Source organism: Semicossyphus pulcher, unplaced genomic scaffold, assembly GCF_022749685.1.
Source record: "Semicossyphus pulcher isolate SPU_LCO1_2020_fin unplaced genomic scaffold, fSemPul1.0.p SCAF_28, whole genome shotgun sequence".
Lineage (NCBI taxonomy): Eukaryota > Metazoa > Chordata > Actinopteri > Labriformes > Labridae > Semicossyphus > Semicossyphus pulcher.
In genome coordinates, this window is record NW_027211702.1 from 5,273,777 (window position 1) to 5,289,856 (window position 16,080).

Sequence of the window (16,080 nt, forward strand, 5' to 3'; positions counted from 1 at the left end):
ACAACGAGCCTACTTTTCTGAAACATCATGTGAGTGAGTAAAACCTCCTGCCAAAATGTAAACTGATTTCTAATGTTGGAGCTGTGGACTGAGTGGACCACAGAAGGTCCCTGTGCATCAGTTTAGGCATCGGATATGGTGGAGTGCAAGACGCAGCTTCATCATAGGGATACACATTTAATGATGTATTTCCAGGTGAAATATCAGCAGGTACTAACAGAAACAAAGGAACATGCCATTGGTGTGGCTACCCTGCTCGAACTCAAAGTGAATTTTTAATTTGTTGGTTTGTCTTTGTTTTGGGGTGGGGAAAAGGGGGAGTGGGAAACTGAGAGCCTTTTATGGACAGCAGATCAGTATTGAAAAGAAAAATGTGATCACAACGAAAAGCTAATATTAACCAGACTGAGGCTGAGACACTATGGGTTTACATGTTTACACATTATTGGAAAATAAAGAGCTGGTTGTGTTACTGTAAAAGTCTTAAGACAGGCGAAGGAGTACATTGTTAAATAGATAGTAAATTCTTTACAGTTTTTAGTCTAAGTGTTGTATTGTTCATCCTGTGGAGGGCAGTTAAAGCCATAGAAGCGTCTATACTGCCAAAAAATGTATAGACGAAGAAGAGAAAACCCCGCCTTTCCGGTTGTGTATTGGCCAATCAGAAGTCCACATCCTGAATCAGCTCGCAGTACCAATAGTGTGGCTTGGAAACAGTGCAGCTAGTTAGCTAATATACTGACAGAAAGCTAAAAACACAACACATTTTATTTATTATTCAGCCTTTCTTCCTGAACAACAGCCTCATACCACAGCCTCATACCACAGCCAAAGACTGTACCATGGTCGGTGTAAAAGTGATCGGGAGCGACCCGGATTTTCAGCCGGAGCTAGCGGCCGCCGGCTCCAAGCTCGCCGTGGTGAAGTTCACAATGGCTGGGTAAGATCACCAAACCGGCTTCGAGGCCGCGCGGCTAGCCGGGGTTAGCACCTTAGTCTCTGCTCCCAACAAAGGACTTTAAAACATTCAGAGCTTGTTGTTCAACTGTTTTAAGTAGTTGACACCAGCTGGATATCCACGTTATCTGACAGAAGTAGCTTTTATTGCTAGAAGTGCTAGGTTAGCATGCTAGCTGTCGTTTGCTAACTAGCTGTGTTGCTTAGAATGACATAGCAATTATTACAGTTATTTGGCTGAGGAGGTGTCAGACAATTTAATGACGTGTTGTTGACTAACTAAATGAAGAGTTGGCAATCAAATCTGTTCTTTGATCTGTCTAAAGGGAAAAAACAGCAATTACAATTCATTTTAATGAAGAAAAAAAGTTATAGTTCACTACATAATTTAGCTAACCCCTGTCATGTTAACCTGTGTCTTTACACCGATTGTACCTGGCTCAAGGCTTTGTTCTGATTCTGTAGGGCTGGTTATTTAGAGGAAATTCAACTAATTAATTACAGTTTTGATTTATGACGTTTTAAAACACAAGACCTTTCCTGTTCACAATAAGGCTGTTGGCAAGAATCTGTCAATGTGATACATAGAACGACGAAGGGGATACAATTAAATCTATTGTAGATTTCAAAATAATCTTTTAACTTTATAGAAGCAGCACCATATACATAAAGTCTATTGTTTTTACTTTGTCATGATTGGAACAGTGACATATGCCTCTGTATTCAACACATTCCCTGATATACCAATGAATACTTTTTGTGCAGTATGAAAACATGAATAAACATGGGCTCATATCATTTAAGAAATGAAATCTTTACATGTAAACTTTGATTTACATTTGCTATAATGTTTTTGAGACTTCATACAGTACCTAAAAAAATAATAAAACATACTCAAGTTTATCAAAATAAAACTGTAAAATTTTTACACCCCATATTTACAGCTTTAAAAAAGTTTTGCTGGTCTCCTCTGGTAGCCAGAAATAATTTTAATAACTCAAAGATTTACTAGAGTTGATCAGAAAAAGCAGATAATGTGATGATATCATTTAAAAAAATTAAAAAAAGATTTTATAGCATATATACTCATAGTAAATCATTCGAATATGAAGGCCTAGCCTCAGTAGGTATTAATTAACAGCCAAGGCACAGAAAAATAGCTCTGATGGAGTTATTTTGAAGTATGAAACATCTATAACAAGTTCATCTGACATGTTGCCGTGCTTAATATTTAGGTTTTTTGTAAATTTGTTGTTCTGACAAACATGCTGAAAAGTAGCAAAAGAAAAGCCAAACATATCTTTGATTTAGAGAAAACGTCTCCATCACATCGTCTGTCCACCAGAGAGCACTGTCACTTACATTTGCAGCCGCTCTGCGTCCGACCTTGTACATTTCTTCATCCATCCGGCCAAAAATCTGAATGTTTTGTATTGACTCCAACATAAAGGACATGTGTTCAATCAGTGCCTTAAAATCCAGTATCAGGCAAGCTATAAACAGTACTTGCAGAATGTCAGGGGTTTAACGCTTAAAAACAGTAAGTAAATGGTCAGATTCTAAGTTTGTGTCTTATCTTTTACATGATATTCAGTGAAACATATCAACATTGCAGTAATCCCCAGTATTTGTGTTTATTATGATATATTACAGCAGAGATGTGATTTGATTTTTTAAGTCATTTTTCCTCTTACTTAAGAACTGAAACATTTAATTGATTTATTGTTTTCTCTTAAGTTCATTCACCTTTTTGATAAACTGACTCCTTGTTTCAGCAAAAGAGACCAGAGCTCATCACTAACACTCTCTCCTCTGCCTCCTCAGGTGTCGGCCCTGTGTCAGAATAGCTCCGGCTTTCAACATGTTGAGCACCAAGTACCCACAGGTCGTCTTCCTTGAAGTAGATGTTCATGTCTGTCAGGTGAGTCAGCCTCATTCACCACAAGGTTTCCATCCAACAGAGTCTTGACAAAGCTGTAGAGAAGGTTCAGAAAGAACAATAGTTGTTGAACCATTTTCCTCTAACACCTTGTGTAGCCTACTTTAATGTTAAAACTTATTATATTAAGATTTTATGATTATTCAAGCTGTGTCATCCAAGAAAAAAATCATGTCCGTTAACTTGCGACTGAAAGCTTGAGTGAAAAGTAGAGTTCCTAAAGCTTAAATCTTGTTAATTTCACTATTTTTCTTGTCAACAAATCTGTTGAAAAGACCAAAACCAATTTTTGTTTGTCCTTCTCTTAATACTTTTAACTTCTCTAATATGTCTGTGGTACTCTGCTCCAAGCCAATTAGTTCCTAAAGGAGACATTAAAGCCTTAGACATTAAAAACAGTAAACAAAAACACATTTTTCAGGAAAAGGTCTGTCCTTTCAGTTATAAACAATATTTACTCAAACAAGGGGAAATTACTTTTGTGGGGAACTATTTTCAGTGACAGAAGAATACACATTTACATGAATTACAGTGCGTCCAGCAGGAGGACAGTGTAGATCGGATTCACTCAAAATTAACTGCAGTCTTTCTTCATGGTAATGAAGGAAAAAGTCACCCAGTGCCACAGCGTGGCTAAATGATGTGTTGTTTTTATTCTGACAACAGTAGAGCTTTCTGGCACAGAGGAAGAGGATATATCAGGGTTTTGATACACATGCAAGTACATGTTGGTTTGATGCATTCATCGTAGATTTACTGACATTTGTTGACAATAAGAACAAATCTCAAACATCAGTCTTATTCTTAAAATCAAAATTCAAAAGAATGTGACATGAGAGAATGGAGAATATGAGAATATGACCCACTGATATTCAGCTGCTGAAAAAAACACTGCTAAGGTGATTCTGCAAAAATAGTGGACTAGAAGCACAGATTTCCAATTGCAGGCTGAGACAGACTGACAGACATTGATTGCCATGCTGAGAAAGACATATGAAATATCAATACGTCATCAGAGCTGGCTGGTAAAGAACAAGAAACTGCATGCAGGGGGGTCCAAAAACGAATAATTAAGCCCCTTTCCCACTGGTCAAAACACCCGCTAACAGCCGGCTTTTTTTCTTGGTGGTAAAGGTTACAATCGGCATTCAGACACGCTAATCTCTGCTCCCTTTCCGGCACGATGCCATGACACGCACAGCTACCGTCTCTGTCCGAGCAGCGCTTGAACATCGTTCCAAATTTGTCGGCGCCGAGTTTGTTCTTTGTGCGTACTATTGTTTACGGTGACGCAGCAGAAAAGCTACCGAAAGGAGTATACTCCACTGTCAATGGGAAAACAGAAAATCTGCTTTTATTAGTGGGTTTTTCTGGGTCTGAAAAACCTGCGTCAACGTGCTAATTTAGGTGGGAAAGGGGTATTAGTTTGCGATGCTCTTTTGATAATACAAGGCTAATATTTACAAAACGTATTCTCTTTTCTCAGGCAACAGCAGGAGCCAACAACATCTCAGCCACACCAACGTTCTTGTTCTTCAGGAACCGAGTTCGGGTGGATCAGTATCAGGGGGCAGACGCTGCAGGTCTGGAGGAGAAGATCAAACAGCACACAGAGAACGACCCGGGAAACAGCGAGGACTCCGACATTCCAAAGGGATACGTGAGTGAACAATTTCCTCCATGTATTTGTGTAGTATAGAACAGTGGTTTTCAAAGTGGGGGCCGCCAGGGGGCGCTAGGGGGGCCTCAGAAAATTAGAGGGGAAAAAAAAAAATTTGAAAAAAAAATTTTTTTTTTATAACCATTTGTCCTGAACCGTACAACACGTAAACTGCCGTAATCTCGGATTCTCAAATTCAGCTGCAAATTCGGCATGACGACGTCATAATCTGTGTAGACCTGGCGGTTGTTATCAAGCTGCTCTGCTCCTCAAGCTGTGTGTAGCTAGCTAGCGCAAAATGGACAGGTTTTGGACAACAAATAGACTGAAGGAGCAGACCAACAGCCCTGCCATGGAGGACTCTGCTGCAAAAAAAAACTAAGAACTCAGCAGAACTCACTCTCATGAGGCAGCATACATTAAGTATGGCTTTACAGCAATACAGAAAAATGGCCATGATTGCCCGAAAAGCGTCCTCTGTCTGGAGACCCTCTCAAACGAGTGTTTAAAACCTTCGTAACTTCAGCGTCACTTGATGCAAAAACATCCGGCAGAGGCCGATAAAACAGTAGACTTCTTCAGACGTAAAGAAGAGCATTTGGTCAGGCAATCTGCTGCATTCAAACAGCAAGCTACCGTGCCCGAGCGGGCCCTGAAGGCATCATTTTTAGCCTCATACCACATTGCTCGTGCTAAAAAACCTCACACAATTAGAGAGGATTTGATTCTACCAGCTACCAAAGACATTGTCGGAGAATTGCTTGGTGAGGATGCTGCCAAAAAAATCGACGCTGTCCCACTCTCTGTTGTCTGTGGGTTTGGGGGTCCCCGGCCAGAAGCTAATGCTGTTTGGGGGGCCTTGGCATGGAAAAGTTTGGGAACCCCTGGTATAGAATATTAAGCTTCATCAGATAACATAATCCACCGTTTTTTGCATTACTCTTAAACAAGCCTCTTTTGACTCCAGGTGTGATTAAGAAATAATATCTAGCAGAAAAAGTAAAGAAACACAGTATGTGTCAGGATAGTGTAAACAGCCGTCAGAAGAGAATGTGAATTAAGCATTTGCTTTAAAGGGACACACTCATAGGGTTTAAAAGGCGGAGATAGACTCAGAAGTTGATTTTGTCTTGTTGTCTTTGTTCTCAGATGGACCTCATGCCTTTTGTCAACAAAGCCGGCTGTGAGTGCCTGAACGAGAGCGACGACTGCGGCTTCGATAGCTGCCTAATCAAAGACTCCACATACCTGGAGTCTGACTGTGATGAACAGGTATGAACTGTTAACTCTCAGTGTCCCACCCCCTCCAGAATATGTCATCTTCAAGTCATGCATTTTTGCAGACACAAAGTTTGCTTTTACAAGTCCCTGTATTTTAGCAAAAGGGGCTGGAAAAGGCGACGCACCAGCCTTTCTTTATTTGCAAGTTGGCAAAAAGGAAAAAAGGAGAAACAGCTAGACAGCATAGACCAGTTAAATGAATATACGTGATGATAAGTTTCTGAGTGTGGAGATTAGTACCGTAAAGTCCAGAGTATAAATCACACCGGAATGTAAGATGTAGTCTATTTTGGGGGGTAACCCAGAGGGGCAAAGGTTTTCTATAGCTATTAATAAAAACGTATGTACAAGTTATTTCAACACTATTTCATGTTCATTTCAAACACATTCAAAACGCAAACAAATTACAGTCTACCAATCTGTTTTCACCATGTCGAGTTTGCAATCCTGCTAGCTACCGGTACGATAGTTGAGCTCAGCCTACGGTAACATTTGTTGTGAGGATGGCGGCTGCACCGGCAGATCAGATCATGACGACGCATGTCCGTGACGAAGCTATAGCTAGATTAAACACAATAAAATACCACTCTGCATTTTATACTGGTATATTGGTCGGTGTATGTGACGCAGCCCACTTTTTCTATGGAAAAAAAAGCATTAAAAGTGCGTCTTATGAAACACATTTTACCGTAAAACTCAGAGTCTTTATATCAGTGCTGTCAAAATTACTTTCGATTATTTCTTCTATAAAAAACACACTATTTTTTAATCTATTTTTGCACAATATGTCCACAAGAGGGCATACCAATACTACGCGAGACAAACATACTTGCACAGATATATTAAACATAGACATGCCTTTTAAAAGATCAACACAGGCTTCACACACCTTCCAAAATAAACAGATAAAATAATTCAGTTACGGTAGAATAGACATTCAGCACGCCGAGCAGTGCGGTGACAGGTTTATTTAAACATAAACATGTCTTTTTAAGAAAACAAAAATCTATACCTGTTTGTTATGCTGGGGGTAAAAATATTCCCTCTCTCTCTGGCCAGCCAGAGATTTAAATTCTCCGGCATCATTACCACACGCCAAATGGTTGTTGTTTTAGCTCGTTTTAGCTAGACTGAAGTTAATTATGAACGTATCGTAGTATATAGTGACGTGATGTATTCAAAGATGCTCCGTAGCCAAGAGAGTGAGTGCAGGGACATACGAGGACACACGAGACAGCCGCGGGAACATGTTAGAACATATCAGAGCTGAGTTTTTTCACAACGAATATTCATTTTAATATCCGAATTTTTTATCACAACTCGGTAATATATTTGAATTAAGAATATTCGGTGACAGCCCTGCTTTACATGCAGAGCGTGGCCAAGTCTTTGCACCAACAATTTAAAGGCCCATGTAGGGACAGGCATTGCAAATTAGCCAAGGCTATAAATGCATTAGTGTGTGGCATTGGTTTACTTGCTTTCATACTTGTCCCTATACAAATAAACATTAAATAAATAAATAACAAAATTAGTTTTAAATGTTGATTTGCAGAATATACATTGTTTTCTCTTATCAGTTCATGAGAAACTTGATATTTCAACCCCATTGCCCAGGACTGTCCGTACCTTCTCAGTTCAGCTGCCTAATAAGTTTTCTAATATGTTGTCTTTTAATCCTGTGTAGCTGCTGATAACCATCGCCTTCAACCAGCCTGTGAAGCTCTTCTCTATGAAGCTGCTGTCCTCAGACTTTGGTGAGCCTTACAATTAAGTCATTAACCTGAGTCTATCATGCGGACGTATTGGAATGAAAATAATTAACATCCTATCCTTTGCTCCGTCCTCCCATTCTTCCACCTTTCTTTTTCCCTCCTTGCCCCTGCTTCATTCTCTTTTGTGTGTCAGCCCAAGCCCCTAAGGTGGTGAAGGTGTTCATAAATCTCCCTCGGTCGTTGGGTTTTGACGACGCTGAGCGGAGTGAAGCCACTCAGGCTCTGGAGCTTTCAGAGGAAGACTACAAGGATGACGGTTTGATTCCTCTGCGCTACGTCAAGTTTCAGAACGTACAGAGTGTTACGGTAAGGACTTTGATCACTGCTTAAAACTTAGCCATGGTTAGCAAATCTCAGTCCTGATGGAGGACATTATTTTTCAGGCCCATGACTGACAGTTTCTGATTGTATAAGTGTGAATGATAAAGCAGTGGGAAGTATTCTGGGGCCTTGATTTATCAAGCGGTTAAGGGTAGGACAAGCCCCAAAAAAGTTAAGACTTATTTGGTCTTACTTTTAAGACTAGGAATGTTTCATCAACTGTCTTCACTGAGGTTTAAACCTGTTAAACGAGCAGTTCACGCCTGGAAAAAGCCGCTGACAGTCAAAGCTGGTGTCCTCTGTAATCAATAAAAGCAATAGTATTTCCAATTGGCGCCATAGCTGTGGAGAAAGTTGTACAAACAGCTTGTGGTTTCGCCCATTCTACATTCCTACAACACCCAGCATGCATTGCGCCCCTCCCTCTGAAGGGAACGGCCCAGCGAGAGACACTGGAGTGAAATACTACCGTTTCGCTGCAGGCCACAGCCTATATAACGGTGGATCGTCTAAAAAAATCCACAGGTCTGCAGTCTACAATTCAAACCTGACAATTTTGAACGAGACATGACATCGGAGGCCGGCGTTTCCTAGATTGAGGAAGTGTAGTTTAGCGAGCTCCGTGGCCTCCTTGGACCTTGGGCCCATTGGAGAAGTGGATAGCGTCCTCCAAAGGCACAGAGTGAATCATTATGGCATTCGCTCCTCATAACAGCATTGTAGGACTGAGGCTGAAAATCGGTGAACTGGCCCTTTAAGAGCTGCTGGAAGAGATTGTTTTTCAGGAGGAGATGTGTGCGCATGTTTGTCATACATGTCACATATATAAACAGTGAGGATTCTGCACTGTATTTACATGAATCTTAAACATTGATAGTTAACAGTGCTAGAAAAGCCATCTAGTATAACTGGTTGATTGTGTTTACTGACTGTCCTTCTTTTTAACCTCATCAGTTGTTTGTCAAGTCAAACCAAGGAGACGAGGAGACGACAAAGATCAACTACCTGACATTCATTGGCACACCGGTACAGGCCACCAACATGAACGACTTCAAGAGGGTACGGACCAGTCGCAGCACACCGGGTTCATTTATGTTCAGGATTGTTTGTGTGCTGAACTTATGGATGATCATTTGTCGTTGCCATGTAGGTTGTGGGAAAGAAAGGAGAGAGTCACTGAGCAGGAGAACAAAGGTGAGAATGAGAAGAAGAGGAAGAGGAGGCTGCAGATACATCCAAGGACTTTCCCTCTGCCAAAGCTGCCACACACTCTACTGTCACACACACTCACACACACACACACACACACACACACACACACACACAGAAACACACAGCCTCCCACTGACCTCCTCTAGATCTGAATGAATTCTCCATCTGTGGAGAGCCAGTCTATAAATCATTTGTATTGTAATTCTGATGAAAATCACTGTAAATAAAACACAATCCTTTTTCAAAGGCATGTGCGTCGTGTCTGCTTTCTGTGGGCTTAAACCTGACGGAGTGGTGTTAGAGGCGGAATTGGGATACATGCAGCAGCATGGGTAGATGTAGTATGGGCATCTGCAACAATATTAGCAGATAAGATCTGCAGTAAGATTGTTTGTGTATGTTTGCATTTCTCTGGCTCTGTATACTCTGTACAGGTATGAAGCAGGAAAAACGTGTTTGTTGTACCCTGTGTCAAACAGACTATTTAAGGAGTAGGTGTAACCATAGTGATCATTTTGAAGCCACTATTTTGGCCATCGTCTTGTTTTTTAGAACGTTATTAGTGATCGTATTTGGACGACAGAGTCAATCCAGGCTGATAGGTTGCGACTTTTCAATCACAAAATAGCCGCTCCTTAAAGCACACCCTGCTGTATCATCTATTTGAATCTAAATGGGGCCTTGATTTAAAAAATGCTTAAAATCATGCTGTATTGAAGAAGACTGAAATCTAGCGATTGAGACCATTTTAAAAAAAAAAAAAAAGGAGGAAAAAGTTTATGGTAGTAAATCAAGTGAGAAGTAGGCCCTTTTTCTAAATAACTTCTAAACAGTAGGACCTGCTTTTGGAACCAGTGGCGGGGACCCCTGCTGGCTTTAATAAAAAATGCAGGTTTAAGGAACTTTGCATTTTTCCTGAACCCTATTCTAAACATCTGAATTAAAGTAGTAGTTCGCTTGATACATCCTCCATTCTGTTTATGAGGGAGGATGTGTCTGCTCCGTGTGGCAGAGAGCCAATCAGCTCTCAGGATGCAGATGTCACTATGAATGCTGGGTAATGTAGGCACTAATAACACTGACTCACAGCAGGAAACTATGTATTTAACTGATTCTCCAAAATAACTCTGAACGTTTAGTTATATCTAGTTCTGTTATTGTTTCTTTATCACATGGCTGAGGGTGAGAAAACTGTCTGACTGTGAGTTAGTGGATACATGAGCAGAGGGAGAGAGCTGCTCTCAGGTCAGTGTGTGACTGTTATCATCCTCTTCAATCAGAGACAGGTTGAGTTATCATCTGATGTAGACTTTAACTGTTGGCCTCCCTCTGCCTCAGATGATTGGGTGGTTTCTTCTCTCTGCATGAAGGACAAACACAGTTAGATTAACAACATCACACATCAGACCTGCAGACCATCAGACTTTCAGACTGTTGGACCGTCGGACCAGCAGACCGTCAGACCGTTGGACCAGAGTTTATTGCTGCTAGATGCGTGCAATTGTGCAAACACCAGCATGCAAATGACTTCAGTTATCATCTGAACTCAAGCACAGCTCAATTAGCACCAGTTGTAGTAGTGGGAGTGGAGTGTTGTTGAAGAGAGTAGAATTTTAAATGTTAATAAAAAGAGAAAATTAATTTGGTGCATATTTGCAAGAACATTAGAGCCACACAGTCATGGGACTTATGAGATCCATGCTGATTTTAGAGGGAAATATTCAGCAGTTACTGGCATGATGGTTGATCCAGTGATTTTTTTAAAGCTGGATTGAAAATGAATTGTTTCTGCGTAGATCATGCACCATCTTCTGATTACTATGCAAAGGTAGTTCTGCAGCCAGACTGTCTTCACCAATTCTAGTGTGGACCACTGTTTGCTGTGTTGCTCTGCTACGTGTTCTGCAGATAGTGCTGGGAGATTGGTAAACCATGGAGTCAGAGCGCCCTCTATTGGACAAACTACGTGATGACACCTTTTCTATATCACTCAAAGCATTGTTTTCTGCATTATATTTTTGTGTAAAACTGCCTGAAGTTTGATGTATATTAGAAAACATATGCCAAAACCAATTTATCTGTTATACGACCATATCGGCTGACAATTTTTGCCAATATATCAGACAGGCACCAATCTCAGAACCCATCTGCAATGATATGACGACAAAATATAGTCTGGGGGCAACAGCGAACATTTTGGGCTTTCCGGGTTATCAAGCGTTAAGTGTTATGTGCCATACTTTGTGTTGCGTTTTTTGTGTGCTCCTCGGGTGCTGCTCTGCCCTGAGCTGCAGTATGTGATTAGGCTCACCTGTTTCCACTTAAGCAACCAAGGCAAGAAGGGCAGGAGAGAGGAGGCATGCGGTGACGTCGCTATCTAGTGCTAACTCCTTCTGTGGAAGGAGGGTATATTTCTTCAAGGCCTTAGTGATTCTCTACTGTTGTTTGTGTTATTTTGGTTTATAAGGGTTAAAGACTAAAAGATCAGCTTCTCTTTTGTTTATTTTTGACAGAAGCTGGCTTTGTGTCTAGTTTGTAAATAAATTCCTTTTAAATGTGCGTATACTATGGTCCTCCCTTCTTTTTCCTGGGTTCTAATTTATTGTTACTCCTCTCATCCCCTAGCCCATTCTGAACCTAACACTAAGCTACAAGGACTTCCAGACAATTCTTCCTTTTCCGTGCGCTGCATTATTTACAGTCAAGTTAGCAATTTGAGAAGTGACCGTGTGTTCAGATCAAAAATGAAGCTTAATTCGCACCTCCAGATATGTCTGCATAATAAACACAGTCATTTCTTGGTTCACTACATCGGTTTCCATAAAGTTACACAGAGGCCTCACTCTGGCTCTGGTTCCGCCTGCTGTTGCTGTCCACACGGACTGTTTTTCTGCATACACCAAAGCATGCTGGTACATGATTGGTCAATACTACTCGGACTACAAACCAGAACACTTCGTGAACTAAAATCCAGAACACTTCGTGAACTAAAATCCAGCTGCGCGCCTAAATCTGAGTATTGACTGATATCTAAAACTCATGTGCTACTGTAAATGATTAACACAGCCTGGGCACATGCCATCTTTTACTGCTTTACTGGACTGAAACACACTTCCTCTTCCGTCTCAGACGTGTACAAACTATTAGGCTTCCTTGTAGTGGTAAAATGGCGCAGCGAAGTATTCAGCAAGACATCGATAAACTCTGCTGTTCGATCTGTCTGGATATACTGAAGGATCCTGTGATTATTCCCTGCGGACACAGCTACTGTTTGAGCTGTATTAGAAACCACTGGGATGAAGAGGATCAGAAGAAAGTTTACAGCTGCCCTCAGTGCAGGCAGTTCTTTGCTCCGAGGCCTGCCCTGGAGAAAAACATCATGTTAGCAGATTTAGTTGGGGAGCTGAAGAAAACCGGACTCAACGTGGCTCCAGATGAACTCCGTTACGCTGAACCTGGAGATGTGGCCTGTGATGTCTGCGCTGGTAGAAAGCTGAAAGCTCTCAAGTCCTGTCTGCAGTGTCTGGTCTCTTATTGTGAGCCACACCTCCAGCCTCACTATGAATCCCCTGCCTTTGAGAAACACAAGCTGGTCGACCCCTCCAAGAAGCCTCAGGAGAACATCTGCTCCAGTGACACTGAGGTAAAGAAGAATTTCTGTCCCACAAGCTTGTAGTGTATCTGTTTTCTCTGATTCACACATATAAAAAACCATGAAATTGTTCTCTTGATATTTTTTTAATGTTGGCGTTCAGACAAATACATAGATTCAGAGTGTTGTTAAGTCTTGGAACTTAAATGCTAAGTCACTACTAAATGCATTTCCTAACATATTAAATTAAAGTTGTAAGGTCAAAGATCACAGTTTCTTCTCTTTGGCGGCACCTATGGCGATAAACTGTAATTGCGGGAGCACACTTCCCAGATATCCAGACAGTGCTGCGTGTGTGACGTCCCCGTTTGGCTCCGGTTGTAACTCTTGATTTTCCTGGCTGACGGTCGCTTTCCTTTTCAGACTGTTTGCTTCATCTGAGCGTCGAGTTTGTTTCTTCTTCTTTGGATTTTCACTTCTTGTTGAAGTTGTATCTGTAGTCATCCATCTTTTTTTTGTTTGTTCAGCCATAGTAGATTACTGTTTACTCGCAACACTTGCAGAGAGCGGAAAAGCAGCCGCTTAGCTCCGCCTACCCTCTCTGGCAGACCAACCACTGCTGGCTGATGGAAAACGCGTCACTAACTGGGCGCCGCTTGTGATTTTTTTCCTCAAAAGTCGCCACAGACAGCCAGTCTGTGATACTGCAAATGCTACGGCTTTCATCAGTGGGCCATAGACTCAATCCCCGTTGTGTTACCTCATTCCTCATAGATAGAGACTTAACAGACATTTATTTAAATGAAAATCTTCGAGATAATTACCTTAAGTTGTTAAGAAACAATTTTGGCTTATTAGCCTACATTGTTAAATATTTTGGGATAAAATTTCCCAGAAGATTTTTTTCTCATTTGAAAATATCAAGAGCTTAATGGGGGGGCGGCACGGTAGTGCAGTGGTTAGCCCCCTTGGCCTCACAGCTAGAAGGTACCTATTTCAAATCCCGGTTCAGACGTAAGGGGCCTTCCTGTGGAGTTTGCATGGTCTCCCTGTACATCGGGGTACTCCGGCTTCCACTGATGGAAAAAGTTTTGGAAAGTCAAATGTCTTAAAAGTTAAAGTTTTTATGGTCAAAATGTCTTAAAGTTAACGTTTCTATAGTCTAATGCCTTAAAGTTTTTCAGTCAAATGTTTAAAGTAAGGTCTTATAATCCAATGCTTTAAAGCTCTAAAGTAGAATCCTAAGCTGAGAAACTCGCTGGGCTCATTTTAAAAGCCAGGTGCAAATCAAAGGGTGGGAAACTGGCCGCATTATCTGATCTAGAAAAAAAACAAAACAGGTGTCCCCTGCCCACGAGCCCCTCCCTTATCCGTTGTACAGTGCATTGGCGTGCCTAATTGGCCAGAGTGAGGAAGAGTCCTGCGGAAAAGTTGGAAATGGGTCGGCCTCCAGCAGGTGGTGGCACAAGTCTGCCACTTGCAACACACTTTGACCAATTAGGCAGAGACCTGAAAATGGGAAAAAAACGTGCCGAAGCCCAGCGAGGGAGGAGTTTAGAATATATAAGATCGAGCGGCTGACCTGTGGGCAGTCTCATCCGGATGGACTCGGGTGTATTTGTTTGTATTTATACGGGAATAAACTGTTTTTGCATCAGATTCTGACAGTCTCTAGTGTTTGCTTGTCTGAGTTTTTTGAAGTTGTTCTCTAATATAGTAGGGCTATTGCTTATAATTTTAGATCACGCCATGATCTGTTCCTAAACCCAGTGAGGTAGTTTTGGTCCTTTTTAATTGTAAAATTGTTTGGGCAGAATTATAGTACATCAGAATTATATTTCACATTGGACGCAGTGGTCTCCTGGGTGAGAGATACAAAGCTTCTCACTTTGCTGTCAATCTTCACAGGAACTTATTAGTTTACAGAATTCTTCATACTCTACAAGTTGAGTTCTTAAACCTAATTTATTTACATAATTTGCCCCTGAATTTGAAAGGTTTTCCCAACTCTTGTTTTTACAGAGAAGTGATGAACTTCAGGATCCCACAGTCTCAGCTGGAGAAGAAATGACTACGGGGCAGAGTCAGCAGCAAGTCCAACAGAGAATCAATGATAAAGAGAGGAACTTGAAGGTTTTACTGCAGAAGGAGGAGACTATCAATAAGTTTGCTGATGAAGCAATGAGCGACTGTGAGAAGATCTTCACCGAGCTGGTCCATCTCATTGAGGAAAGGTGCTCAGATATAAAGCAAAAGATCAGATCCAAGCAGGAAACTGAAGTGAGTCGAGTTAAAAAGCTACAAGACGAGTTGCAGCAGGAGATCACTGAACTAAGAAGCAAAGTCTTTGAGCTGGAGCAGCCCTCACACTCATCGGATTACACTCCATGTCCACACAATTACCCCTCCGTGTCACAGTGGGATGAATCTTCAGACTCGTCAAGCTTGGAAATGCCTCCGCAATTCTTTGAGGACGTGACAGCGTCTGTGTCAGAATTCAGGAATAAACTAGAGGAAATTCGTGGTGAGTTACGGGCCAAGATCCTTCTGACAGAGACTGAAGTGGATGTTTTACTGCCACAAGCAGAGCCAAAGACCAGAGATGAGTTCTTAGAATATTCATGTCAAATCACACTGAATCGCAACACAGCATACAGACAGATTATGTTGGAGGGCAGCAAAAAAGTATATCGCCGTATTACTAATGATAACTATCATCAAGCGACTCATCCGGACAGATTCATTGACGTCCCTCAGATTTTGTGTAGAGAGAGTCTGACTGGACGTTGTTACTGGGAGGTGGAGGTGAGCGGGAGCGAAGTTTTTGTTGCAGTTGCATACAAGGATATTAGCCGTAAGGGTGATGGAAGTGTATTTGGAAACAATGACAGGTCTTGGGCTTTGGAGTGTTTCACTGATGGTTTTGAATTCAGACATAACAAAATCAGAACGTACATCTCAGGCCCTCGGTCCTCCAGAGTGGGAGTGTACCTGGACCACAGTGCAGGTGTTCTGTCCTTCTACAGTGTCTCTGAAACCATGACTCTCCTCCACAGAGTCCAGACCACATTCACTCAGCCGGTCTGTCCTGGACTTGGTATTTACTCTGATGGAAGTTATGGTACAGATACTGTTGAATTTTTTTAGCTTGCTAATGCAGCCAGAAGACAACTAAAACCTAAAACGGCGATAAGCCACACACGACAACATGCCTACACCTGACGTGCAGGTTTGTCAGTCTTTAGGTTTATGCACGTTTATTTAGTTTGTGCACGTAATCAAGAGTTGATCATCTTCAATAAAAGATGATTATTGTTAATCAATATAGTTCGTTAATAAAAGT

The 16,080-nt window shown here is 41.4% G+C and overlaps 1 protein-coding gene and 1 pseudogene across 1 annotated transcript; both read left to right on the plus strand.

Annotated features, from left to right (window-relative positions):
- Positions 1 to 673: 673 nt before the first annotated feature.
- On the plus strand, positions 674 to 9,376 carry txnl1 (thioredoxin-like 1). Its single transcript, XM_069677251.1, has 8 exons — positions 674 to 940; positions 2,782 to 2,878; positions 4,383 to 4,556; positions 5,706 to 5,828; positions 7,525 to 7,594; positions 7,746 to 7,918; positions 8,888 to 8,992; positions 9,084 to 9,376. The coding sequence occupies exons 1-8, from the start codon at positions 843 to 845 to the stop codon at positions 9,111 to 9,113; spliced, it is 870 nt and encodes a 289-aa protein (XP_069533352.1). The 5' UTR covers positions 674 to 842; the 3' UTR covers positions 9,114 to 9,376.
- Positions 9,377 to 12,311: 2,935 nt separating this feature from the next.
- LOC138605039 (E3 ubiquitin/ISG15 ligase TRIM25-like) lies at positions 12,312 to 15,884 on the plus strand (annotated as a pseudogene).
- Positions 15,885 to 16,080: the final 196 nt, after the last annotated feature.

Excerpts from the sequence above, each read along its gene's own strand:
- txnl1 (XM_069677251.1), top strand. The coding sequence starts at position 843 with ATGGTCGGTGTAAAAGTGATCGGGAGCGACCCGGATTTTCAGCCGGAG. Across the intron at positions 4,557-5,705 it reads CCGACATTCCAAAGGGATAC|ATGGACCTCATGCCTTTTGT; the intron begins GTGAGTGAACAA and ends CTTTGTTCTCAG. Across the intron at positions 5,829-7,524 it reads AGTCTGACTGTGATGAACAG|CTGCTGATAACCATCGCCTT; the intron begins GTATGAACTGTT and ends AATCCTGTGTAG.